Source organism: Pelodiscus sinensis, chromosome 32 (assembly GCF_049634645.1).
Source record: "Pelodiscus sinensis isolate JC-2024 chromosome 32, ASM4963464v1, whole genome shotgun sequence".
Classification (NCBI taxonomy): domain Eukaryota; kingdom Metazoa; phylum Chordata; order Testudines; family Trionychidae; genus Pelodiscus; species Pelodiscus sinensis.
The window spans coordinates 1,961,312-1,986,144 of NC_134742.1; the positions used below are offsets into that span (position 1 = coordinate 1,961,312).

The following is a 24,833-nucleotide window of genomic DNA, read 5'->3' on the forward strand; positions in this document are numbered from 1 at the left end:
GGCACAACATTCCCAAAGTTGGCCACATGGCCCGGCCTGTGTAGCAGCCTGAGCCCTGCAGGTGGCCAGGAAGGATTGGGGTGGAGGTGGGCGGGGCTTGGCTGTAGGGGCGGAGCCTCAGGAGGCAGGGATGGGGCTCACCTTCCCTCACTGGTGTGACAGACTGGGCCGGACATACCTCTCCTGGCATCTTCCCGGCCAGAGCACGTCACATGGTCGTGCGACCTCTCTCTGTGTCCTACGCTCTCCACCATTGTGCCCTGGCAGGTATCAGACCCATTCCTCAGGTGTGGGTCGGCACCTAGAGATCCATTGTCTCCTTGCTAATTAGCACGGTTGCTGGTTGAACAGCCTTTCAGAGAAGTTCCCAGCATCAACACAGAGTACATATTCATAACTCCACGCACAGCTATTATACAAGTTCACAAAGAACACAGGCAGTACCAGTAGAACATACGCTTTCATTTGACACCTCACATGCCCCCCTTTCTACAGAGTTTCGGGGCAAACACCCCCCTCCCCATGGGTGCAACAGTGATCTTTCGACTCCAATAACGTAACAGCTGGGCCTTCACCTGCTAGCCGTGCTGTTGATCATCGGTCTGGGAACCTCAGGAGCAAAAGGCGTGAGAGGTTACCACATGCGTCCTCCTTCCGCACGACTCTGTGCTAATCAGACTCTGTTGGTGTCTTGTATCCAGTTCTGGGCCCCACGTTTCAGGCAAGAGGTGGACATAAGAACATAATGGCTGTACTGGGTCAGACCAAAGGTCCATCTAGCCCAGTATCCTGTCTGCCGACAGTGGCCAGCACCAGGTGCCCCGGAGAAGGTGGACTGAAGACAATGATCAAGCGATTTGTCTTCTGCCATCCCTCTCCAGCCTCTCCTGTCATCCCTCTCCAGCCTCCAGCCTCTTCCCTGCCAATGGTAAGTAGCGGTCAGGGTGGCAGGCGATGGTCTTCAGTGGAGTCTCCTGTATGGCTGCAGCCGCTGTCTTGTTCCAGAGTCCAATAATCTGTGAGGAAAACCCCGCGCACCCTGCCTCAAGGATGGGCAGCCCCGTACTGTCCAGCTGTCGGCCTTTTATACCCTCTCAGGTGGGAGACCCCTGCTAGGGAGACCCCGCAGCATCCGCCCCTGCGAGGGAGACCCTGTGCGATGTACTTCTGAGGTAAATCCAGTTTGAACTGGAACTTGTTTACCTGTTTTCTGCCAAAGGCGGGAAAATCAGGATCTGACAGAACCAGGGCGTGTGGCTTTGTCTTCCATGACCGTGTGTACGCTTTCTTGTGCAAGAATGCTCCAATGGCCATTTTAGCCATAGGGGTTTCTTGCACAAGAAATCCCAGCCGAGCGTCCACCCTGCCCTCTTGCCTGTCAGAAAAGAGCGTAGCAAGGAAGTGATGGAAATACATCTGTACATAGTGTTGAAGTAGACAATGTTTTTGAGGTATACAGGTGTAAGCTGGGGCTGAATTACTTCATGCTATCACCCAGCTAAAAGGAGAAAGCAGCCCTGGGGGTTGGGGTGCTCACTCCAAGGCTGTGTCTACACTGGCCACTTATTCTGGAAAATCAGCCGCTTTTCTGGAATAACTAGCCAGCTGTCTACACTGGCCGCTTGAATTTCCGGAAAAGCACTGACGATCTAATGTAAAATCAGTGCTTTTCCAGAAAAACTATGCTGCTCCCGTTCGGGCAAAAGTCTTTTTCCGGAAAACTGTTCCGGAAAAGGGCCAGTGTAGACAGCACAGACTGGCTCAACCTGCCCCTTTTCCCCTGGTTTTAAGGACAGACCTAAAGCAGACGCCATGAGGAGTCTTTTTGCGAGTCCAGTGGAAGCGGGAATCTTTGGCCAGCCTCGGCTAAAGAATTGAAATCACTAAGAGCTGAAATCACTGGTTTGGCTGGAAGCCAGAGCCATTGCAGCTAGTGGAGCAGCTGGCGGGAACGACAGGCAAGTGGCTGGTAGGAATGGCGGCAGCAGAGCGGCTGGCGGGAGCGACTGGCAGGTGGCCAGTGGTGCAGCTGGCGGGAACGACCGGCAGGCAGCCAGTAGGAGTGGGGGCAGGTGGCCTCGGTGGTGGCTAAAGAATTGAAATCACTGGTTTGGCTGGAAGCCAGAGCCATTGTAGCTAGAGGAGCAGTTGGCGGGAACAACCAGCGGGCAGCCAGTAGGAGGGCCGCAGGTGGCCAGAGGTGCGGCTTGCGGGAACAACCGACAGGTGGCTGGTAGGAGCAGCACAAAGGTGGCATAGCCTCAGGCTCAAGGAGTAGAGTCATCCGGATGATGTGTCAGGGTCTGCACTGACCGGACAGAGCTGTACGTGGGGCGTTTGATGTGGGGTACGGAGAAAGTTCGGGTAAGGGAACGCAACCGTTACCTTGTTGGGCTGGTGAGCCTGAGAGGCAAAAGACATTGCTCGATCCTTTTGAGCTGGGACAGTTACTCGTGGGGCAGGGGGGCTACGAACTCTGTTCGTGGTATTTTCCCAAGCTAATGCCATGTGACTTCTCTCTCTTTCATTAAAAGTTTCTTTTCCACACTCAGACTCTGTGCGTGCGAGTGGGGAAGCATTGCCTCTCAGAGGTGCCCAGGGGTGTGTGAATTTCCCAGGCTACTAGGTGGGGGCTTGAGCCGGTTCTGAGAGAGATGGACCCCTAGATATTGAACCCAGCCTTGGTTACCGCCGGGCCTACCTGGCGGAAGGGTTACACAAGTAATACGATGCTTTGCATCCACTACATACTGGTATTGATTTGGAAACTCACCAGCTACGTCTACACTGGCATGATTTTCCGGAAATGCTTAAAATCGAACAGTTTTCCGTTATAAGTATTTCCAGAAAAAGCGCATCTACATTGGCAGGATGCTTTTCCGGAAAAGCACTTTTTCCAGAAAAGCATCCGTGGCCAATCTAGACGCGCTTTTCCGCAAAAAAGCCCTGATCGTCATTTTCGCGATCGGGACTTTTTTGCGGAAAACACGACTGTGCTGTCTACACTGGCCCTTTTCCAGAACAGTTTTCTGGAAAAAGGACTTTTGCCCAAACGGGAGCAGCATAGTATTTCCGGAAAAGCGGCTGATTTCTTATAGTAGATCGTCAGTGCTTTTCCGGAAATTCAAGGGGCGAGTGTAGACGGCTGGCAAGCATTTCCGGAAAATCATGCCATGTAGACGTAGCCCGTCAGTATGGGAGAAGTTAGATCTCCCTGGGTAACCATAATCCACCCTATTGTTGTAGTGTTGTTCATTCAAGGGTTAATGCTATTGCGCCTCGTTGTAGTAACTGGATGTCTATATTATAAACCTGGAAAAACAAAGAATCAAGGAAAGGTGAAATCTGTGTGCGATCAAAAAAGCCGAGGACTGAGGGTTTCCTAGTTCGTGAAAGGTGTTATCCTTGCAGTCAACATCCTTCCAGGAGGGGATTGTTAAGTGTAAAATCCTAAGTAGTTAAATTTTGGCTTCTAATGTATGTTTGGTTTGTCACATTGGATATGACAGGGTATCCCTGTTCCAATCAAAACGGAGGAACTGGCATCCATTTTGTAAAACACAATGGAAGATGAGCCACACGCCCTGGGTCTGTCAGATCATGGTTTTCCCGCCTTTGGCAGAAAACAAGTAAACAAGTTCCGGTTTAAACTGGATTTACCTCAGAAGTACATTGCACAGGGTCTCCCTCGCAGGGCTGGACGCTGCGGGGTCTCCCAAGCAGGGGCAGATGCTGTGGGGTCTCCTAGCAGGGGCGGACACTGTGGGGTCTCCCTTGCAGGGGTGGACGCTGTGGGGTCTCCTTCACAGGGGAGGGCGCTGTGGGGTTTCCCTAGCAGGGGTATCCCACCTGAGAGGGCATAAAAGGCCGACAGCCGGGCAGTGCGGGGCTGCCCATCCCAGAGGCAGGATGCGCGGGGGTTTTCCTCACAGATTATCAGGCTCCAGAACAAGACTGCGGCTGCGGCCGTACGGGAGACTCCGCTGAAGACCATCGCCAGCCACCCCGATGCTATTCGCCATCGGCACAGAAGAGGCAGAGGGCTCACCTCAGTGCTCCTCTCACAAAGCTCTCGGGGAGCTGACCGATTTGAGGTCCTGTGCGACCGTCTGGGAACTCTCAAGAAGGCTGCGATAAACATTTGTTACTGTACTTCCCATACCAATTGGATTCTGCCCAAATTTGGCTTTTCCTTGTGGATTGTGAGGAATTGATTACTGTACTGTTTATTGTATCTTGTTAACCATATTTTGAATACACCCCAAATCCCCTATTTTCTAAATGTACCCTTGATAAATTGATTAGTGTTTGGTTCACCTATACTGGGTCCTTTGATTAATTAAAACGCACCACCAGATGATAGATGCTGGCTGTCACAAGACTCGGAAAGGGTCTAGCATTGACAGGGGACTTCCTCTGCAGCCTTATTATTTTTCCCACCTGACAGAATAAGTAAATAACTTTTCCTTATTCACTTTTTCTCCACCAGTCATGACTAAAGTACTGGAGGAAATAGATGAAACAATCCCTGAATCCTCACGGAGGAAAGGCGAGGTCCCATAGCACTGGCATGGGGCAAATTTTGTGGCTATCTTAAAAAAAAAGAAACAAACAAAGAGGACTTGAGGAAACTATAGATTTGTTATTCTAAACTTGACAACCTGGAAACAATCGGTTTGTAAGTACCTTATAAAATGGGATTCTAAGAAATAGCCAGCGTGGATTGGCCAAGAAAAAAACAGAGTAATTTCCTTCTTTGTCACGATTATTGATCTAGTATCTTGGGGGGAAGCGGTAGATTTTGCTTGATTTTTTAGGAAGGCTTTTCACACAGTCCCATGCGACGTTCTCAGAAGCACACTTGGGAAATGCGGTCGGCATGAAATTACTCTACGGGGAATGAAAAACGGGTTTGAAAGACCACACGCGGAAGAGTTCTCTATGGCTCTTGCTTCAACTATGGGGACGTATTTAGCAGGGCACCTCAGGGGACAGTCATGTGGGTGCGTCTGAGCACTGCAGGAAGATTTAGGCGTCTCCTGACTCAGTAAGACCTCAGCATATGCACCTTTCCCGTGGTGGGAGCTGCCTGCTGCATGCTCCATAATCTTTGTGAGAGCAAGCATGTGTGTGTGGGGGGGGAGAGTTATCTGGTAGGGTGGGGGCAGAGCCCCTCACCAAAGATTTTGGTGCAACCAGGCCCCAGGACGAGGAGAGCACAGCGCTGGGTAGTACAAACCAATCTTGGAGTGGCCCATTCCCACCAAAAATTATTGCCCACCCCGCCTTAGTGACTCTGGAGCAGAGAGGTGGATGGAGCCATGCTACCCCCTCCCAAGATGTGGCTGCATCTGAGCACCCGGGAAGATTTAGGAGCCTCCTGGCTCGGTTAGACCTCAAGGAAGCATGTGTGTGTGTGTGGGGGGGGAGTTATCTGGCAGAGTAGCGGTGGTCGCTGGACATTTTGACACAGCCAGACACCAGGATGTGCAATGCCGGGCAGCGTAAACCAATTTGAAACTTTGAAAGAAAGTTTGAGGAAGGGCCAGTTTTGAGAGTCATGTTTTCAACAAGCCGTCCCCTGCATCCAAGGGGTTTGCCTGTAATTCCCCCACCCTACACCATCACCCATAAAGAGACTGTTGTTCAGACTGTGATGGGGGGGCCGCCATAGACGACCCTTTGGGGGTGTTTCTCGGGGTGCGGACAAAGTCGCTGCCACTCGCCTCCTTGTCGTCTGGGGCGTCTCACCGCCCTGCCCTGCTGGGCCAGATCCCCTGGTCTCCCCGAGACACAGCACAGAGCTGAGATCCCCCTCTCCCGGAGAAATAGAGACCCTGAACCTCTTCAGATCTGAGGAGAATCTCGTTTCGGGACCAATTTCCAGTCACGCGCTCCCCAGACGGGATCAGAACCACGATGAATGGTTTGGGTGAGCCCCCGTTAGCAATGAAATGCACCCTGGCTGCTCCCCCAGGTAACAAGGATTGATGCTGGGGAGTAAACCAAAGTGATTTTATTAAGGGCAAACAGGCGGATGTAAGATGCGAGTGCAAACAGGCCGAGCCAAAGGAAAGACAAATTTTAAATAACAGGAAACGCACAGCGAGTTCTAACGCCCTCAGGCTGTTGGCCAGCTCACCCGAAACGGAGTTTTATTCTGGCTATATCTTCAAGAGTGGTCCTGCACTGCCCATGTGCCATCCTCCGCCGCTGCTCCAGTGCCCTCTCCAGCCTCCCCACTAGGCACTCCTGCCGCTCCAATAACCTCTCCAGCCGCTCCGTGATCCCCTCCTGCTGCTGCATTACCCTCTCCTGCCGCTTTGCAGTCCAATCCCGCTGCTTCGCTACCCTCTCCGGCTGCTCTGCAGTCTCCTCCCGGCGCTCTACTACCCTCTCCTGCCACTCCGCGAGTTTCTCCTGCCGCTCCGCGAGCCTCTCCTGCCGCTCCACGAGCCTCTCCAGGAACTTCTTGATCCTCACTATTTTCTCCTCCAAGATGACTTCTCGTGCCCGTTTTTCCCTGGGGCTCTGCGGGTGCTGGACAGCTGCTGGAGCCAGGGGCGTAGGCCGCAAGCTGCCTGCGGGTCCCGCTGCAAAGAAAAGTTACAGATGCACGTTGCTGGAGATACACGGGGGAGCCTGAAGCCTCATCTGTTCATACACACCCAAGGTCTCTCTAAAGTCGATGGAGATGTGTCCAGTGCAAGGCCAAAGTGATGCTGTAAAGCAGGGGTTCCCAAACGGGTGGGGGGGGGGGGGGGTGGCAAGAAGAAATTCCGGGACAGGGGGGAGGGTTAGATGATCCATCACTGCCTGTCAATTCCCACCCCCAAGAAAGAACCTGGTCTGTCGGTCTGCTCAGGCTGGCTGGCGTAGATTTCAAAATGGCCACCTTAAAAGGGCAATGCCTGCTCTGCTCTTAAAAGGGTGGGGGGTTTTTTGGGGAGGAGGGGGATTGCTTGACAAGTTTTGCTGCTATTTTTGTTTGTTTTTTTGGCCCCAGTCAGTTCTATTTATTTATTTTGCTTAACTTTTGCTGGAATTTTTCTTTGCGGGAGCAGGGGAGAGCAGGGGGGGGGGGGGGGGAGGGAAGGTGACAGTTTCTCAACAATCAGAAAGGAGTCATAATGCAAAAAGGTTTGGGAACCACTGCTTTCAAGCGGCCACAGTCCATCCAGCACACAACAGCGTTCTCAAGGGAGGACTGGGACTCCCATGGTTTGGAGGCAGGCATGTTATGGGGCACAATCCCGCAGGGGTAGGATGGTGGGTCACATGGCTTCCCTCCTAGGTCCGCCACACCTCACTTCCTTTCTCCTTCATACAGAAGCCCCTTTCCGCCCTCAGGACTCCCGTGGGAAAGGGAAGGAGCCCTCTCCCAGGAAGGGGGGTTTCCCTGGCGGGAGGGGGCCCTACTATGGAGGACGGATGAAGCCTTCCCTCCCCAGCAACCTTGTGAGAAGGATCAAAGAGTCCCCCTGTGAGAGCATCATGGAGCTGCGCAGGGAGAATTCCTGCTATGTCTCCAGGCCGGTTCACAAGCCGTTCCGGCCTCCCCCTTCCGTTACACCCGCACTGAACCCTACTTGTAGCATGAAAAAAAAATTGTGAACTCACCAGAAGGGCCCTCCCCAGGATCCGTGCTGCCTTGGAAAGAGGAGTTTGCTGCCTGATTGTTTCTCGCATCCTGCTGCTCCCACGCCAGCGCCAGGCTGTTCTCCACGCGACCACCGGGAGTTTGTGGGGTGGATCTTACAGTCTGCCTGGGGATGCTAATCTGGTCCTCCCGCAGGATGGCATGCAGCTGGTCATAGTAGCGGCATTTTTGCGGCGGGTTTGCCTTATTTGCTTTGCGATAGGCGTCCTTCAGATACTTTATTTTTGTGCGGCACTGCTGGGCGGTTCTGGTGTACCCTTTCTTCGCCAGGCGCGCTGCTAAGTCAGTGGAGATGTTTGGATTTTTCTTGTTGTTTTGGAGTTTACGGGGGTTGGATTTCTGTCTCCACACCTTGATGAAGAACAAGGTCTCCTGGCTGCTCCAATTTTCTTTTTTGAGCTTCGTGGAACTTGTACTCGTGGAAGCCATGGCCACGGGTGCTGTCTGTCCGGAGGTGCCCTGCAACGCCAGCGTGGGAAACAAAACTCAACCTTTCCCACGGCTTTTTCTCTTCACCTGCAGAGCAACAGAGGTGCAAGTTTTGGCCCGAACGGTCGGAGCAGGGCACTGTGGGATGCCTCTTGGAGGCCAAAAATTTCAACTTTTCTCAACACGGGGTCCACACTCCTGTGAGTTCCACCGAATTTGGCGTGGGGCCTTGTTGAAAGCAGGAGGACTGAAAACCGACTTCAGAAACCACAAAAATGGACAGGCTTGGTGGTGTAGATTCCTTGTTTAGAAAAGCAACCGTAAATGGCTCAATTCGACAAACGCTTTAAGTATAGACCAGGGCCCCGAGTCCTATGTTCGCCCCCCAAACACACGCCTTGTCTCTCACACCCGGGGAGTGTCCCTCACGCAGTCCCCCTAAGGCACACACTGGGCCGGTACCCTGCCGCTTGGCCACTCGCCTCAAACCGGGCTGGGTCAGCGTGAAGAGAGGTTGGGGAGCTGTAGCCACACACAGGGGGGCCACAATACAGGTTTCCTCAGGGTACCTAAGGCCGGCCCTGAGGGAGGGGAGTTGGGGGTCTTGCGTCTCCCCTACAGTGCTGGGGGCTTGGCTCCCATGGAGAGCCTGGGCAGTAGGGGTGGGGCAACTCAGGCTGGGAGACTTAGCCCCAGGGCCTTGCCTGAGGGGGGCTGCCTAGTTCCACGGGTGATGTGATGGGGAATGGAATGAGTCAGACCAAAGGCCCATCTAGCCCGGCATCGTGGCTGCCGACAGCAGCCGACGTCAGGCGCCCCAGAGGGAGGGAATCATGTGGAGCCCCTGGTTACTTACCAGCCCTGGCCTGCTAGCATCCTACGCTCACCCTTGGGACTTGGGAACCGTCCTTGCTCCCAGCACTGGAGCCAAGATCCCACCCTCCCCTCCCCCGGCACAACGTGCAGGCAGCGGTGGGATCCCGGAGTCAATTCCCTCTGGATCTGGGGAAGGAGCCAAGAGACGCAGGGCTCTGAATTCCTCTCCCCGCCCGGCTGGGTCTCTGCCTCGGATGGCAAGGGGGGGTTGGGGCCTGTCCTTACCGTCCCTCTCCGGGCTTGGTGTCTCCCCACACACACGATCTGCAAGCTGCCTGGTCCGGCTCGGTGCCTCAGCGCCGCTACTGGGAGTCAGCCGTTCTTATACCCACCCGAAGGAGCCACCACCCGCCCTTGGGATCTGGGGAGGCAGTCTCACACAGAGGCAGGTTGCACCTTCCCTGCCCACGCCTGCCAGTGACTTGCCGTGACGCAGAGCATTGGGCAAGCCTCTTCATGCGATCCTGGCCTCTTTGCCTGACTTGCCCCTGGGAGGGAGGAAAGGTTTAGGTTTCACTTTCCTCTTCCCAGAAATGGGCTGAACAGACAGGAACCGGCCGGGTCCTTTCGGCCCGCTCCACGGAGGGTCTGCGAAGGCTGGGGGAGGCAAACCCCCGGCCCCATCTCCAGCCCCGCTCCTTCTGCTGAGGCCCCCTCCATGGGGGCAACCTCACTCCACTCCCCCGTGTGCCGACAGCAGGCGTTCTGGGGGGCAGAGTGTGGGTGGGGCCAGGCTGGCGGTTTGGCAAGTCAAAGCCCTCTCCTGCCTTACACACCAGACACCCGTACTCCCCCCCATCCTCACCTACACACGTCACCCTCTTTCCAGGAGCTACTAAGACACTTGAAAACTCTAGCGGCTTGGGGGGAGGGGTCCGGGAGTAAGTAGCTGGCAGGAGCATGGTATCTAATCTACTGCGTGTTTGGGGGAGCCTGTCTGTCTGTCCGCCTGTCTGTCCAAGAACTCCTCCCAAACGGGAAGAGCTAAGACCAGCACGTTTGGCTTCCTCGCCTCCTGAGAGCAAAGTCAGGGCTGAATGGTGCCAGGATGATGGGCCAGGCCTGGAACGGGACTGGTTCTCAGATGGCCGAACGGAAAAGAAACTCACGTACAGACTGAACGGAGCCAAAGGGGAAAGAGGGCGCCAGGAGGGTAGGGGGCCCAGGGAGGGTCTGTTCTGGGCCAATGTGCGGGTTGGGGGGGTGAGACATCGCCCTCCCCCACCCCCAGCCACGTCTATTTCATGCTGGGCTCAGAGCAGGGGGCGTCTCCCCCTCAGCCATGGTACCCAACACGGAGCGGCCTCAGAGCTGTGGCTGGTGAGGGATAAATGGGTCCTTCTATGGGCCCAGCCTCACCTGCACCTGCCCCAGGCAGGGGACACGCATCTACCCCCCTACTTCTGCCGGGCTTCTGCAGTTCTGGGCCCCACATTTCAGGAGAGAGGTGGAGAAATCGGAGAAGGTCCAGAGAAGAGCAACAAGAACGATGAAAGGTCTAGAGAACAGGAGCTAGGAGGGATGACTGAAAGAATTGGGCTTGTTTAGTTTGGGAAGGAGAAGATGGAGAGGGGACATGAGAGCGGTTTTCAGATGTCAAAAAGGGTGTCACAAGGAGGAGGGAGAAAAATTGTTCATCTTGGCCTCTGAGGACAGGACAAGAAGCAATGGGCTGAAACTGCAGCAAGGAAGGTTGAGGCTGGACACGAGGAAAAACTTCCTGCCTGTCAGGGTGGTGAAACACCGGAATAAATTGCCCAGGGGGGTTGTGGAATCCCCATCTCTGGAGATACGTAAGAGGAGGTTAGATCATTGTCTATCAGGGATGGTCTAGACAGGGCTTAGTCCTGACATGTCGGTTACACATCTGCACAGTGCTCTTGCTCAGAGCCGATGTGTTCAACAGCTGGATGGAGTGCAGGAGGGGTCCAACTGCAGGAATCGGATTTCGTGCAAACGCTCTGCTTTCAAGCCCTAGCTTCAGAGGCTTTGGGCCATTCCCCACTTTGCCTTGGGGGCAGTGAGCAATGGGAGGCGGGACGACTAAAATAAACAATTTGTCATTCGAGAATCTAGAGGCTCGGTAGACGATCTAGTCATGCAACCATTGCCGGGTACGCCTCTCTCGCTCAAAAAAAGTATCGGGATTAATTAGAGGGGTGGTCTAGGGGTCTGCGTTTGACCAGGGCTGTTCCACTTCCCCCTAAGTGCTCTCGAAAAAGGAGCAAACGGGAAGGTGGTAAAATGGGCAAAATCACACAAAATAGTCGTGTCCAAAGCTGAGGGCAGAGGGCGAGGAAGCGATCTCAGAAAACTGGGTGACAGGGCTACACAGGGGCAGGGGGAATTCAGCGTTGAGAAATGCAAAGTAAATCATTCCTGCTATTGATCCAAAAAGGATGGGGTCTATAAAAGCTGTTAGGGCTCTAAACAAACAAACAAACAAACAAACAAACAAAAACAGAGTCTACATCTAGACTGGCATGATTTTCTGCAAATGCTTTTAACGGAAAAGTTTTTCCGTTAAAAGCATTTGCGGAAAAGAGTGTCTAGATCGGCACGGACACTTTTGCTCAAAAAGTGCTTTTGCACAAAAGCATCCGTGGCCTGTCTAGATGCGATTTTGCGCAAGAAAGCCCCGATCACCGTTTTCGCCATCGGGGCTTTTTTGCGCAAAATAGTTCTTCGCTGTCTACACTGGGCCTTTTGCACAAAAGCATTTGCGCAAAAGGGCTTTTGCCCGAACGGGAACGTCAAAGCATTTGCGCGAGAAGCACTGATTGTGTACATGACAAAGTCAGTGCTCTTGCGCAAATTCAAGTGGCCAGTTTAGACAGATGGTAAGTTTTTGCGCAAAAGCAGCCGCTTTTCGCAAAAACTTGCCAGTCTAGACACAGCGCGAGACAGAGAGAGAGAAATCATAGAACCATCCCTGAAAACATCTGCTCAATGTGCCGGCGCAATCTAAAAAGCGAAGAAACAGTAGGAAAGGAATCGCTAAGACAGAAAGTATCGTATTGCTCCCATTCTATGCCCTCATCTTTGAAGACGGCATGAGTATCTGCAGCTCCAGCCTCCTCCTTGTGACACCCTCTCCCAGGATGGGGGGTTTCCCTGGCGGGAAGAGGCCCTACTGTGCAGGACGGACTAAGCCTTCCGTCCCCGGGAACCTTGTGAGAAGGATCAAAGAGTCCCCCTGTGAGAGCCTCATGGAGCTGCGCAGGAAGGATTCCTGCTTTGTTTCCAGGATGGTTCGCAACCGTTCCGGCCTCCCCGCTGGTGCGGTGCAGGCGCAGAGTCCGTTACACGTGCGATGAACCCTGCTCCTAGCAAGAAATCAAAAATTGTGAACTCGCTAGAAGAGCCCTCCCCAGGATCAGTGCTGTCCTGGAAAGAAGAGCTTGCTGGCTGATGGTTCTCCTCATCCTTTTCCTTCCACCCCAGCGCCAGGCCGTTCTCCACGCAGGGACCGTGTCTCAGGTGGATCCCACGGTCCGACTGGGGAAGCCGGGCCGGTTCCTCCCCAGGATGGCAAGAAGCTGGTCATAGAAGCGGCATCTTTGCAGCGATGCACCGGGCCATGTGTTGGCCTCCTTTGCTTTGTGACAGGCAAACTTCAGCTCCTTTAGTCTCACACTGCACTGCCGGACGTTTTTGGCGTATCCTTTCTTCTCCAGCAAAAGCCAGGACTATGCAGCACTTTAAAGACTAACAAGATGGTTTATTAGGGGATGAGCTTTCGTGGGCCAGACCCACTTCCTGAGGGTATGTCTACATTAGCTCGTTAATTCGAGATAGGTAGGCAAATCAGGGAACCGGGGTTGCAAATGAAGCCCGGGATTTAAGTAACCCCGGCTTTATTTGCATGTTCCCATCCAGCCGCCATATTTTAAATCCCCCTTAGTCCAAACGAACTGCTACACACGGCAGGTTAAAGTTAATCCGAACTAAGTCTTTAGTTCGGATTAACTGTTACTCATTCCACGACTTAGTTCGGATTAATTTTAAACTGCCGCGGGTAGCCGCCGGCAGTTCATTCGGCCTAAGGCGGATTTAAAAATGGCGGCCGGATGGGAACATGCAAATCAAGCCCGGGATATTTAAATCCCGGGCTTCGTTTGCAATCCAGGGTTACCTGATTTGCCTACCTAGCTCGAATTAACAAGATAGTGTAGACATACCCTTAGTCTGGCCCACAAAAGCTCATCACCTAATAAACCATCTTGTTAGTCTTTAAAGTGCTGCATCGTCCTGTCTTTTGTTTCAGCCACACCAGACTAACACGGCTACATTTCTATGACTTTCTTCTCCAGGCGCACTGCTATACCCTTATAGATAGCCACGTTTCTCTTGCTGCTTCGGAGCGCAGAGAGAACGGATTGGTCTCCCCACACCTCAGCGAGGTCCAAGGTCACCTGCCTGATCCATGCTGGTGCTATTTTGTGCATCTTGGATTTTGCACGCCTGGAAGCCATGGCCACGTGTGCTGCGTGTTCGGAGGTGCCTCTGCAACGCTGGCGCGGGAAACAAAACTCAAACTTTCCCAGGGCTTTTCCTCTTCACCTGGAGAGCAACAGAGGTGCAAGTTCTGGCCGGAGTGGTCAGAGCAGGGCATTGTGGGATGCCTCCTGGAGGCCAAACACTTTAACTTTTCTCCACACGGGGTCCACACTCCTGGCTGTTCCAACACGACAGGACACTTTTGGCCTGGCTCCTCGTGAAAAGCAGGTGTAACGCCTCGTTTGAATTAAGTAGGTCAAATTAAGGGCTGTGTAGCCTCTTAATTCGGACTCGCTGGAGGCTAGCCCTTCCCAGGTTGCCCTGGTGGCCGCTCTGGGCCAAACCAGGAAAACTCCTCTCCTCTCCCCCAGCCCCAGGGCCCTTCAAGGGGTAGACTCTGGCCAGACGGCATGTGCCAGCAGTCTCCGCCCCGACCCAGTGGCCGCAGGATGAGCCAGGCAGCCAGTGACAGCCAGCTCTCCCCTGCCCAGTTTCCCAGAACCCAGGGGCCAGCCAGGGACCATAGATGGTGCGCGCCCTCCTGGACTAGTGCGGAGGTCATGGACCTCATTGAGGTTTGGGGGGAGAACCATGATCTCTACACTAGGAGGAACACAGCTGTCTACAGCTGCATAGTGGCCACCCTGGCCCGAAAGGGACACAGGCGCATCCAGGAGCAGGTGCACCTGAAAGTGAAACAGCTGCCCCTACTTCCCTGCCCTCGACCGACTCTTGGGGGGCGGGGCGGTCTGCGCCAGCCTGGGAGGCAGCGAGCCGGGACCGGAGGGCCCTGACCCGGGTGCACCGGAGGGGTCACGCCGGCTGTTCCGGCACCGGAGTCGGCAGGGTCGTCCAGGGAGGCTGTACCGGGTAAGTGCCAGCACAGTCCCCTACCCGGGGGGGGAGAGGGAGACCAAGGACCATGCCTCCCACGGATCACGCAGCCACCTATGCCCGTGCGAGCACGTGCCATGCCACCCTTGGGCAGGTGGCTCCAGCTGTGTGACACACAGGGGCCCAATAGGCACACGCGTGTGTGAAGCGACCTGACACGCTCCCGACCCCGGGGCAGGACCCAGCAGGACGCCCTCCGTTCACACGCCCCCTCTACACAGAGGCAGGGGACATCTCCCCCACCTCCCCGGCTGCACTGTACACGGCACAGGGACATGGGTGTGGTCTTGGGGCAGCTCCCAGTCCCGGGGAGAGCCAGACATCCTGACAATGGCCTCTGTGCAAGCACAGCGGCTCTGACGGTGCAGGGCACGGTCGCCCTCACGTCACGGGGCAGGGGCTGGGCATCACCCACCGTGTCCCCAGGGAGAACTGACCAATTCTCTCCTTTTTCTACAGCTGCACCAGCTGCTCGTGCAGGGCGCAACCACCCCGTGCCAGTCCTGCGCCTGCTGCCCCCCCCCAACAACTGTCCCTCCTCCCACTCCTGACCCCCTCCCACCTCTTCCTCCTCAACCCCCACACCCTCCTCCTCAATGTCCACACCCCCTACCTCAACCTCACCCTCCACCCCATCCCCCGGGGACACCGAGGCCCCCTCCCTCGCCGTGCTGGGAAGCGGTTGGCCCAGCGAGACCCCCACCCCCATCCCTGAGTTTCCCCTCCTCCTTTTTCCCCTGGCTTCCCCCTTCCAGATCCCTCCTCCCAGTTTTCCCCCTCCCCTCTCCCACCCTCTCTCTTCCCCTCTCCCACCTCCTTTTCCCCGTCTCCCCAGAGGTTCATTCCCCCTCCCCGGTTGTGTTGAATAAAGAGAGTTGTTATTTTTGAAAATACGTGTCTTTTATTGACATCAGGAAGGGGGGGGGCTAGGGAAGGGTAAGTAGAAGGAGGAGAGGGAGGAATGGGGCACGAGCCCCCGGTGGGGCAGACCAGGGAAGCTCTTAGCGCTTCTCAGGGTGGAAGCTCTCCCACAGGGCCCCCTGGATCCTGACAGCCCCTTGATGGTCCTCCCGGATGGCAGCCTGCAGCAAATGCAGCCAGGCTGCCGGCAACGTGTCCACGAGACGCAGCAGAGTCCCCGGGGGCAGGCCTGGTTCCATGCTGCAGAGTGCCGTGGTGTCCCGAGTGAGGGCAAACAGAGCACACAGAGACACAAATGCTTTGCTGTCCCTCAGCGAGGTGGACTAGCGAGCAGAGAAACCTGAGAACTGCCTGCCCGGGATGGGGGGTCGGGTCCCTTTAAGTGAGCCATGCACCAAACTAAGAGCCACGGCCCCAGCGGGTTCTGATGTTACAACTTTTCGGTGCCACGAGGTGTTTTGCCCAAAGCATCTTGGGGCGATGCATATTTGGATCCAAAAGTCAGTTTCAAAAAGCCTGCGGGGACAGGGTAGAGAGGGGCGGGAACCGTCACCTAGCGATGGTGCGTTTGTTGTTTAGGGAAGAGAGCGGGGCCCGAAAGAAAGTCCAGGGTGGGAACCCAAAGCGGGGGATCAGAAAGGCGAGGACAGACTTTTGTCTTGTGAGGCCCTGGAGGTTACATATAAGGGAACTCTGGAGTTCTCTCCCCGTGTCCTGGGATCCTGGGGGTGGAAGCTACGGGATTGGGTGAGGAGGGAGAGTTATTCTGCCCGAATCAGGAGAGGTTCCTCTCCAGACACTCCACAATCCCCTCCTGCTGCTTCTCGATCCTCTCCAGACACTCCACAATCCCCTCCTGCTGCTTCTCGATCCTCTCCAGACACTCCACGAGCCTCTCCAGGAACGTATTGCTCCTCTCCATTTGCTCCTTCAAGCCGTTTTTGCTTGCCCGTTTTCGCTTCTGGATCTGGGAGGGCTGGAGAGCTGCTGTCCTCGGGGACGAACGCCGCAATCTGCCTGCAGGTCCCGCTGCAATGAAAAGTTACAGATGCACGCCACCGGAGATACACAGGGCAGCCTAAAGCCTCATCTGTTCACACACAGCCAAGGTCTCTCTAAAGCCGATGGAGATGTGTTCTGTGCAAGACCAAAGTGATGCTTTAAAGCAGGGGTTCCCAAACTGGGGGACGCGCCCTCCTGGGGAGGCATGAAGAAATTCTGGGGGGTGGCGTGTGAGGCGACCCAATGCTCCTTGTTAATTCCTCCCTCCCTCCCCCCAAGAAAGAACCTGGTCTGTCCGTCTGCTTGGGCTGGCTGGCGTAGACGTCAAAATGGCCACCTTAAAAGGGCAATGCCTGCTCTGCTCTTAAAAGCAGAGGCCGTGTCCACACTCAGGGGTTCTTTCGAAAAAAGTAGCCTTTTTTCGAAAGAACTTCCCCTGCATCCAGACTCAAGCCGCATTCTTTCGAAATTATTTCGAAAGAACGCGGCTTTTCTTTCGATGGCGGTAAACCTCGTTTCACGAGGAAGAACGCCTTCCTTCGAAAGTTCCTCTTTCGAAGGAAGGCGTTCTTCAATGTAAAGAGGCCGTCTTCGAAAGAGAGCATCCAGACTCCCTGGGTGCTCTCTTTTGAAAAAGCGGATTTCTCTTTCAAAAGATCCGCCTGCAGTCTAGACGCGGTCTTTCGAAAGAGCCTCTTTCGAAAGATGCCTGCAGTCTAGACACAGCCAGAGTCCGTTACACGTGCAATGAACCTTACTTGTAGCGTGAAAAAAAAATGTGTGAACTCACCAGACGGGCCCTCCCCAGGATCCGTGCTGTCCCGGAAAGAGGAGTTTGCTGCCTGATTGTTTCCCACAGCCTGCTCTTCCCGCCCCTGCGCCAGGCTGTTCTCCACGCGGCGGTTGGGAGTGCGTGGGGTGGATCCCCGCAGGATGGGATGCAGCTGGTCATAGAAGCGGCACTTTACCGGCGATGCACCGGGCTGTGCGTTTGCCTTCTCTGCTTTGAAATAGGCGTACTTCAGATCCCTCATTTTCGTACTGCACTGCTTGGTGTTTCTGTTGTGTCCTTTCTTCTTCATGCAGCGTGCTATCTTCCTTTCAGTGGCCACTTTTCTCCTTCTGAGCCCAGAGCGAACGGATGGCTGACTCCACACCTTGATGAGGTCCAGTGTCTCTTGATCACTCCACCTTGGTGCTCTTGTGCGCTTCTTGGTAACTGACCTGGAAGCCATGGCCACGGGTGCTGCCTGTCCAGAGGTGCCCCTGTCACGGGAAACCAAACTCAAACTTTCCCGGGGTTTTTCCTCTTCACCTGCAGAGCAAGAGAGGTGCAAGTTCTGTCCCGAGTGGTCAGAGCAGGGCATTGTGGGATGCCTTCCGAAGGCGAAGAACTTTGACTTTTCTCAACACGTGGTCCACACTCCCGTTAATTCCACCAAATTTGGCAGGGCTCCTTATGAAAAGCAGGAGTTCCAAAACCAACTGCAGAAGCCACGAAAAGGCACGGGCTTGGTGGCGTGGACTCATTGTTTAGAAAAGTGACCATAGGAGGCGAAATTCGACCTAAATTCCAAATGCAGACCAGATCCCCAAGTCCTACATTCGCCCCCAAACATTCTCCATGTCTAGCACCCGTGGAGTGTCCCTGGGGGAATGGAATGAGTCAGACCAAAGGCCCATCTACCCCGGCGTCTTGGCTGCCAACAGTGGCCAATGCCAGGTGCCCCAGAGGGAGGAAACCAAAGAGGGAATCACGTGTAGCCCCTGGTTACTTACAAGCCCTGGGCTGCTAGTGTCCTATGCTGCCGTTCCCCGCTCTCAGACAAGACCCATTCCTGGTGCAACATGCAGGCAGCGGTGGGATACTCCGTCCGCCCAGCTGCACAGAGTCAATTCCCTCTGGATCGGGGGAAGGAGCCGAGAGATGCAGGTCTCTGAATTCCTCTCCCAGCCTAGCTGGGGCTCTGCCCCGGATCAGGGCCCAAAGGAAGAGATGGCAAGGGGATTGGGGCCCGTCAGTCCTTACCGTCCCTCTCCGGTCTCGGTGTCTCCCCAGACGCGCTGTCAAGGAGTAGTGAGCTTTTGAGAGAGCCCTGCCGGGAGCCACCCTCTCTTATAGCCATCACCCACCATTGGGACCTGGGGAGGGAGCCCGTCTCAGAGGCTGGTTTCGACCTCCCTGCCCACGCCTGCCGCGACTTGCCGTGACAGAGCACTGAGCAAGCACCTACGCACGCTGCTGGCCTGGTGCCCTACCTTGCCTCCACGGTGGGAGGAGAAGTTAGGGGTTTTACCTTCCTCTTCCCCAGAATGGGCTGCCTGGACAGGAACCAGCTGGGTCCTTTCGGTCTGCTCCACTGGGCGGGGGGGGGGGGCTCGGTGCAGGCTGGGAGAGGCAAGCGCCCGGCCTCACCTCCAGCGCTGTCCCTGGGGGGCCAGGCTGGCAGTTTGGGAAGGCAAAGCCCTCCCCCGCCTTACACACCGGACGCCCGTATTCCCCCCTCCCATCCTCAACGACACACGTCACCTTCTCTCCAGGAGCTACTAAGGCACTTGAAAACTCTAGGGCTACGTCTAGACTGGCACGATTTTCCGGAAATGCTTTTAACGGAAAAGTTTTCCGTTAAAAGCATTTTCAGAAAAGCACGTCTACATTGGCAGGATGCTTTTCCGGAAAAGCACTTTTTCCGGAAAAGCGTCCGTGGCCAATGTAGACCCGCTTTTCTGCAAAAACGCCCCGATCGTCATTTTCACAATCGGGGCTTTTTTTGCGGAAAAGACTACTGTGCTGTCTACACTGGCCCTTTTCCGGAACAGTTTTCTAGAAAAAGGACTTTTGCCTGAGCGGGAGCAGCATAGTTTTTCTGGAAAAGCAGCTGATTTCTTACAGTAGATCGTCAGTGCTTTTCCGGAAAATCAAGGGGCCAGTGTAGACAGCTCACAGCTTATTCCGGAAAAGTGGCTGATTTTCCGGAATAAGTGGCCCAGTGTAGACACAGCCTAGGAGTTTGGGGGGAGGGGTTCGGGAGTAAGTAGCTGGCAGGAGCATGGTATCTGATCTACTGTGTGTTTGGGGGAGCCCGTCTGTCTGTCCCCCTGTCTGTCCAAGAACTCCTCCCAAACGGGAAGAGCTAAGACCAGCACGTTTGGCTTCCTCGCCTCCTGAGAGCAAAGTCAGGGCTGAATGGTGCCAGGATGATGGGCCAGGCCTGGAATGGGACTGGTTCTCTGATGGCCGAACGGAAAAGAAACTCATGCGCGGATCCAACGGAGCCAAGGGGGAAAGAGGGCGCCAGGGAGGTAGGGGGCCCAGGAAGGATCTGTTCTGGGCCAATGTGGGGGTTGGGGGTGAGGCATCACCCTCCCCCACCCCCAGCCACGACTATTTCATGCTGGGCTCAAAGCAGGGGGCGTCTCCCCCTCAGCCATGGTACCCAACACGGAGCGGCCTCAGAGCTGTGGCTGGTGAGGGATAAATGGGTCCTTCTATGGGCCCAGCCTCACCTGCACCTGCCCCAGGCAGGGGACACGCATCTACCCCCTACTTCTGCCGGGCTTCTGCAGTCCTGGGCCCCACATTTCAGGAGAGAGGTGGAGAAGGTCCAGAGAAGAGCAACAAGAACGATGAAAGGTCTAGAGAACAGGAGCTAGGAGGGACGACTGAAAGATTTGGGCTTGTTTAGTTTGGGAAGGAGAAGATGGAGAGGGGACATGAGAGCGGTTTTCAGATGTCAAAAAGGGTGTCACAAGGAGGAGGGAGAAAAATTGTTCTCCTTGGCCTCTGAGGATAGAACAAGAAGCAATGGGCTTAAACTGCAGCAAGGGAGGTTGAGGCTGGACACGAGGAAAAACTTCCTGCCTGTCAGGGTGGTGAAACACCGGAATAAATTGCCCAGGGGGGTTGTGGAATCCCCATCTCTGGAGATACGTAAGAGCAGGTTAGATAACTGTCTATCAGGGATGGTCTAGACAGTGCTTAGTCCTGACATGTCGGTTACACTTCTGCACAGTGCTCTTGCTCAGAGCCGATGTGTTCAACAGCTGGATGGAGTGCAGGAGGGATCCAACTGCAGGAATCGGATTTTGTGCAAACGCTCTGCTTTCAAGCCCTAGCTTCAGAGGCTTTGGGCCATTCCCCACTTTGCCTTGGGGGCAGTGAGCAATGGGAGGTGGGACGACTAAAATAAACAATTTGTCATTCGAGAAACTAGAGGCTCGGTAGACGATGTCGTCATGCAACCATTGCCGGGTACGCCTGTCTCGCTCAAAAAAAGTATCGGAATTAATTAGAGGGGTGGTCTAGGGGTCTGCGTTTGACCAGGGCTGTTCCACTTCCCCCTAAGTGCTCTCGAAAAAGGGGCAAACAGGAAGGTGGTAAAATGGGGAAAATCACACAAAATAGTCGTGTCCAAAGCTGAGGGCAGAGGGCAAGGAAGCGATCTCAGAAAACTGGGTGACAGGGCTACACAGGGGCAGGGGGAATTCAGCATTGAGAAATGCACAGTAAATCATTCCTGCTATTGATCCAAAAAGGATGAGGTCTATAACAGCTGTTAGGGCTCCAAACAAACAAACAAAAACAGAGAGGCTACGTCTAGACTGGCATGATTTGCCGCAAATGCTTTTAACGGAAAAGTTTTTCCGTTAAAAGCATTTGCGGAAAAGAGTGTCTAGATCGGCACGGACACTTTTGCGCAAAAGCATCCGTGGCCAGTCTAGACGTGATTTTGCGCAAGAAAGCCCCGATCGCCGTTTTAGCCATCAGGGCTTTTTTGCGCAAAATAGTTCTTCGCTGTCTACACTGGGCCTTTTGCACAAAAGCATTTGCGCAAAAGGGCTTTTGCTCGAATGGGAACATCAAAGCATTTGTGCAAGAAGCACTGATTTTGTACATTACAAAGTCAGTGCTCTTGCGCAAATTCAATCGGCCAGTGTAGACGGCTGGCGAAGTTTTGCGCAAAAAGGGTTAGTTCGGATTAACTTAGTTCGGATTAACTGTTACTCATTCCACGACTTAGTAGAACGAGGTGTAACGGTAGTTCGAACTAGAAAGCCTAATTCGAACTACCTACTCCATGCCACGTGTAGCCGCGAGCATGGAGTCCGAACTACCGGGGATTTAAAAATGGCGGCGCCTGGCAAGATGCAAATGAAGCCCGGGATATTTAAATCCCAGGCTTCATTTGCAACTTCAATTGACTACATTAACCACCCTAGTTTGAACTAGGGTGGTAGTGTAGACATACCCAGAGGGACTGAGGGTTGTTCTGGATGAGGCAGGAACAGCCAGGCTGTATCTAGACTGGCTACTTTTTCCGGAAAAACAGCCAGCTGTCTACACTGGCCACTTGAATTTCCGCAAAAGCACTGACTTCCTACTGTCTGAAATCAGTGCCTCTTGCGGAAATACCATGCTGCTCCCATTCGGGCAAAAGTCCCTTTTGCGCAAAACTGTTCCGGAATAGGGCCAGTGTAGACAGCTCAGATTTGTTTTCTGCAAAAAAGCCCCGATCGCGAAAATGGCAATCGGGGCTTTGTTTCGCAAAAGCGCGTCTAGATTGGCCACGGACGCTTTTCCGCAAAATGTGCTTTTACGGAAAAGCATCCGTGCCAATCTAGACACTCTTTTCCGAAAATGCTTTTAACGGAAAACTATTCCGTTAAAAGCATTTCCGGAAAATCATGCCAGTCTAGACGTAGCCCCAGAGAATTGGAGCAGGCTGGTAACCAAGGGACTGTGGGTGACCAGCTTGCTGGGAAGTCAGTGTTTATGAGACAGGAGTGTTCCCTGGTTGATGATGAGGGTGGACAGTGTGGGTACGTCTAGACAACAGGCTTTTGTCAATAGAGGCTTAGTCGCCAGACAGGGTGCGTCTAGACTATAGGCTTTGTCAACAGAGGTGCTGTCAACAAAGCGTCTGTTGATGAAAAGCGTCTAGACGACATCCAGTTCTGTCGACAAATCCAGCCGCGGGGTCGCAAGGACAGTGTAGACGCAAAGGACACTGTAGATGCAGTAACGCCTTCTGTCGGCAGAACTCTGTCCACAAAAGGCGTTATTCCTTGTAGAATGAGGTTTACAGCCGTTGACAAAACGGACGCATTTGTGCCCTATTTGCGAAGATCTACAGTCAGGGGCTGTAAGGCGGCCGGAGTTTGAGCAATTCGCCCTGAGCAGACGCCCTCAGCTGTGCCCCAACCTGGGCCAGGTGAGAGCTCCTTCCTTCTCCTCTCCCAGTTCAGAGCCCCTTCCTCCTCCCTCTCCCAGTTCAGAGCCCCTTCCTCCTCCCCTCCCAGTCCAGAGCCCCTTCCTCCTCCTCTCCCAGTTCAGAGTTCCTTCCTCCTCCCCCTCCCAGTTCAGAGCCCCTTCCTCCTCCCTCTTCCAGTTCAGAGCCCCTTCCTCCTCCTCTCCCAGTTCAGAGCCCCTTCCTCCTCCTCTCCCAGTTCAGAGCCCCTTCCTCCTCCCCCTCCCAGTCCAGAGCGCCTTCCTCCACCCTCTCCCGCTCCCTCCCACTGCTTACCCTCTGTCCCTATGTAATAATACAGTTTTGGTTTGTTTAACAAAAAGTTGTGTTTATTGGGAGGTGAGGAAGGGGCGAGGGAAGGGTTGGGAATGGGCGGGATGTGGAGGACAGAGAGAGGGAACCTAGTGTGCAACCTGGGAGAGCGTCTCCTTGAGGACCTCTTGTACACGCACCCCACTGTGGTGCACCTGCCGGATGGCAGCTGTGCAGGGCTGTTCAAATGCCCGGCCCTCGACTGCCATCCACTCCGGGAGAAAGGCCTCCCCCTTCCGCTCCACTATGTTGTGCAGCACACAACATGCTGCTACCACCACTCTGGATCTTACCCACAAATCACGCTGAGCCAATCCATTAGCATCTACCATCTAAAGGTTTATTGCTACAAGAAAGAAAAGCATGAGAGTGAGGTTGTTAAAGCATCACACATTACATGCACCGAATCTCCCAGTTCTCGATGCAGGCTCGCAGCTGAGATGTTATCACGGCTGGCTTAAAAGTCTCTGGTGTACATCCTATGTCCAGATGGGTCCACGGTCCTTCCCGGCTAGTGGTTCCTTGAAAGGCTGCCTCTGGGATGAAGAGCTGAGCTGAAGATCAAGACGGAGTCAGCCACATGGCCTATTTATATCCCCCCGGCTTCTTCCAAGCTGCAGACAGTCGCATGGTCAGTGGCCAGGCACCTGGATTCCTTCCCAGGTGGGTCTCTGGTACTTAAGACACCTATTGTTCCTGGTGGCTTCCTAATTAGCATGTCCATAGGCTGAGCTTTTCTCGCCTATTGCTCAATCACATATAGAGAAACTTCCAGTCTCCATACCGAGTACAGAATCATAACTCCACACACAGACATTATACAGATATATGAAGAGCAGATACTGAATCAGCAGGACGTAAGCTTTTGTTTGACACCTCACATGGCCCCCTTTGTACCAACTTTTGGGGCTCTCTCCTGGGAGGGGGAGGAGGGAGGAGCTCTGAACTGTGAGGGAGAGTTAAGAGTGGGAGGGGCAGCTCTTCCCAGCGCATCCGTTGATGTTGAGGCCTCGACACCTTTCTCCCCGGGTTTGGGCAGGAGGGGCGGCAGGATGGGGCAAGGCCAGGCCATGGGGCCCGGCACGGCCGACGTGCGACGTCAGGGTGGCGATGGTGTCGCACATGCGGTCGCAGCGCTGCAGCAACTGGCCCCACGCCTGCTGCTGCCACTCCCGGTCGCCCTGCAGGGTGCTGACGACCTCCTCCTTCATCCGCTCCATGGCTTGGATGTGCCACTGGAGGAGCTGGTGCTGCTGGTCTGGTGCCTGGGTGGTCGGTGCCGCTGCCGCCGCAGGGCTGGCGGATCCCTCACTCCCAGCTGCTCCCGCTGCAAAGAACACAGAAAACAAGGAGGCCGTCAGTCAGCCCCGCACATAGTGTCCCTTAGCCCCACACGACACCAACCAGCTGTGGCTTGGGCCCCATTGGTCCCGTGTGTGTGTGTTCGCGTGAAGAACTAACTCCAAATCCCTGGAGCGAAGTGATCCTCCATGGATTGTAACCCTTGGGAGACATCACTGTGAATGAAAACCCCTTTGTCCGTGTCCTAGCCACGTGGCCGGCGATTTGTCAACCTGTGGAACTCCTCGCTGCGTCTGTCTGCCTAGCACTGTGGACGCTCCCTCCCCAGGGCAGAGCACATGGCTTCTCCTCTTGTCACTGTGTGTGAGCCACACACCATGGACGCTGTCGTCATGTTTGCGTGCACAGCCCCACATGGCGTGGGGGTGAGGTCGGGGTTCTCGGACCCCTGTCAAGTGATGTCCTCGGAGACAGAGACAGGGCGACAGGGGAGCGTACCGTCCCTGCAGCAATACTCAGTGGTCCAGAGGCCCAGGCTGGCTGCTTCCCCGCTCCCCCTCCTGCTCGCCTTCTCACAAGTAGCCCAGGGAAGTGTGGGGCTGCGTGGGGGTCGCACACACAGCACTGACTCGCCACGGTTTTCCCAGGAGCAGCTGCTGTGTCGCACGGCCAGGCGTGGCTGCACGCTG

The 24,833-nt window shown here is 54.7% G+C and overlaps 2 protein-coding genes across 7 annotated transcripts in view; both read right to left on the reverse strand.

Moving 5' to 3' along the window:
- Nucleotides 1–3,938: 3,938 nt before the first annotated feature.
- LOC106731673 (uncharacterized) overlaps nt 3,939–24,833 on the reverse strand; it is a 37,385-nt gene continuing 16,490 nt past the window's right edge. For 3 of the 6 annotated variants that reach the window (XM_075913740.1, XM_075913739.1, XM_014571261.3), the window contains one exon: nt 23,161–24,169. In XM_075913740.1, the coding sequence (XP_075769855.1) occupies nt 23,802–24,169 (368 nt within the window). In that variant the 3' untranslated portion in view covers nt 23,161–23,801. Of the gene's footprint in view, nt 6,594–7,620; nt 8,391–9,190; nt 9,349–23,160; nt 24,170–24,833 lie in introns of those variants that run through there. The other 3 variants (XM_075913738.1, XM_075913736.1, XM_075913737.1) reach the window with 3 other exon arrangements.
- On the reverse strand, nt 15,284–17,592 carry LOC142823171 (uncharacterized). The gene is made up of 2 exons (XM_075913758.1): nt 17,073–17,592; nt 15,284–16,309 (listed from the first exon to the last, which is right to left on the reverse strand). Exons 1-2 carry the CDS (start codon nt 17,515–17,517, stop codon nt 16,056–16,058), a joined length of 699 nt encoding a protein of 232 aa, XP_075769873.1. The 5' UTR covers nt 17,518–17,592; the 3' UTR covers nt 15,284–16,055.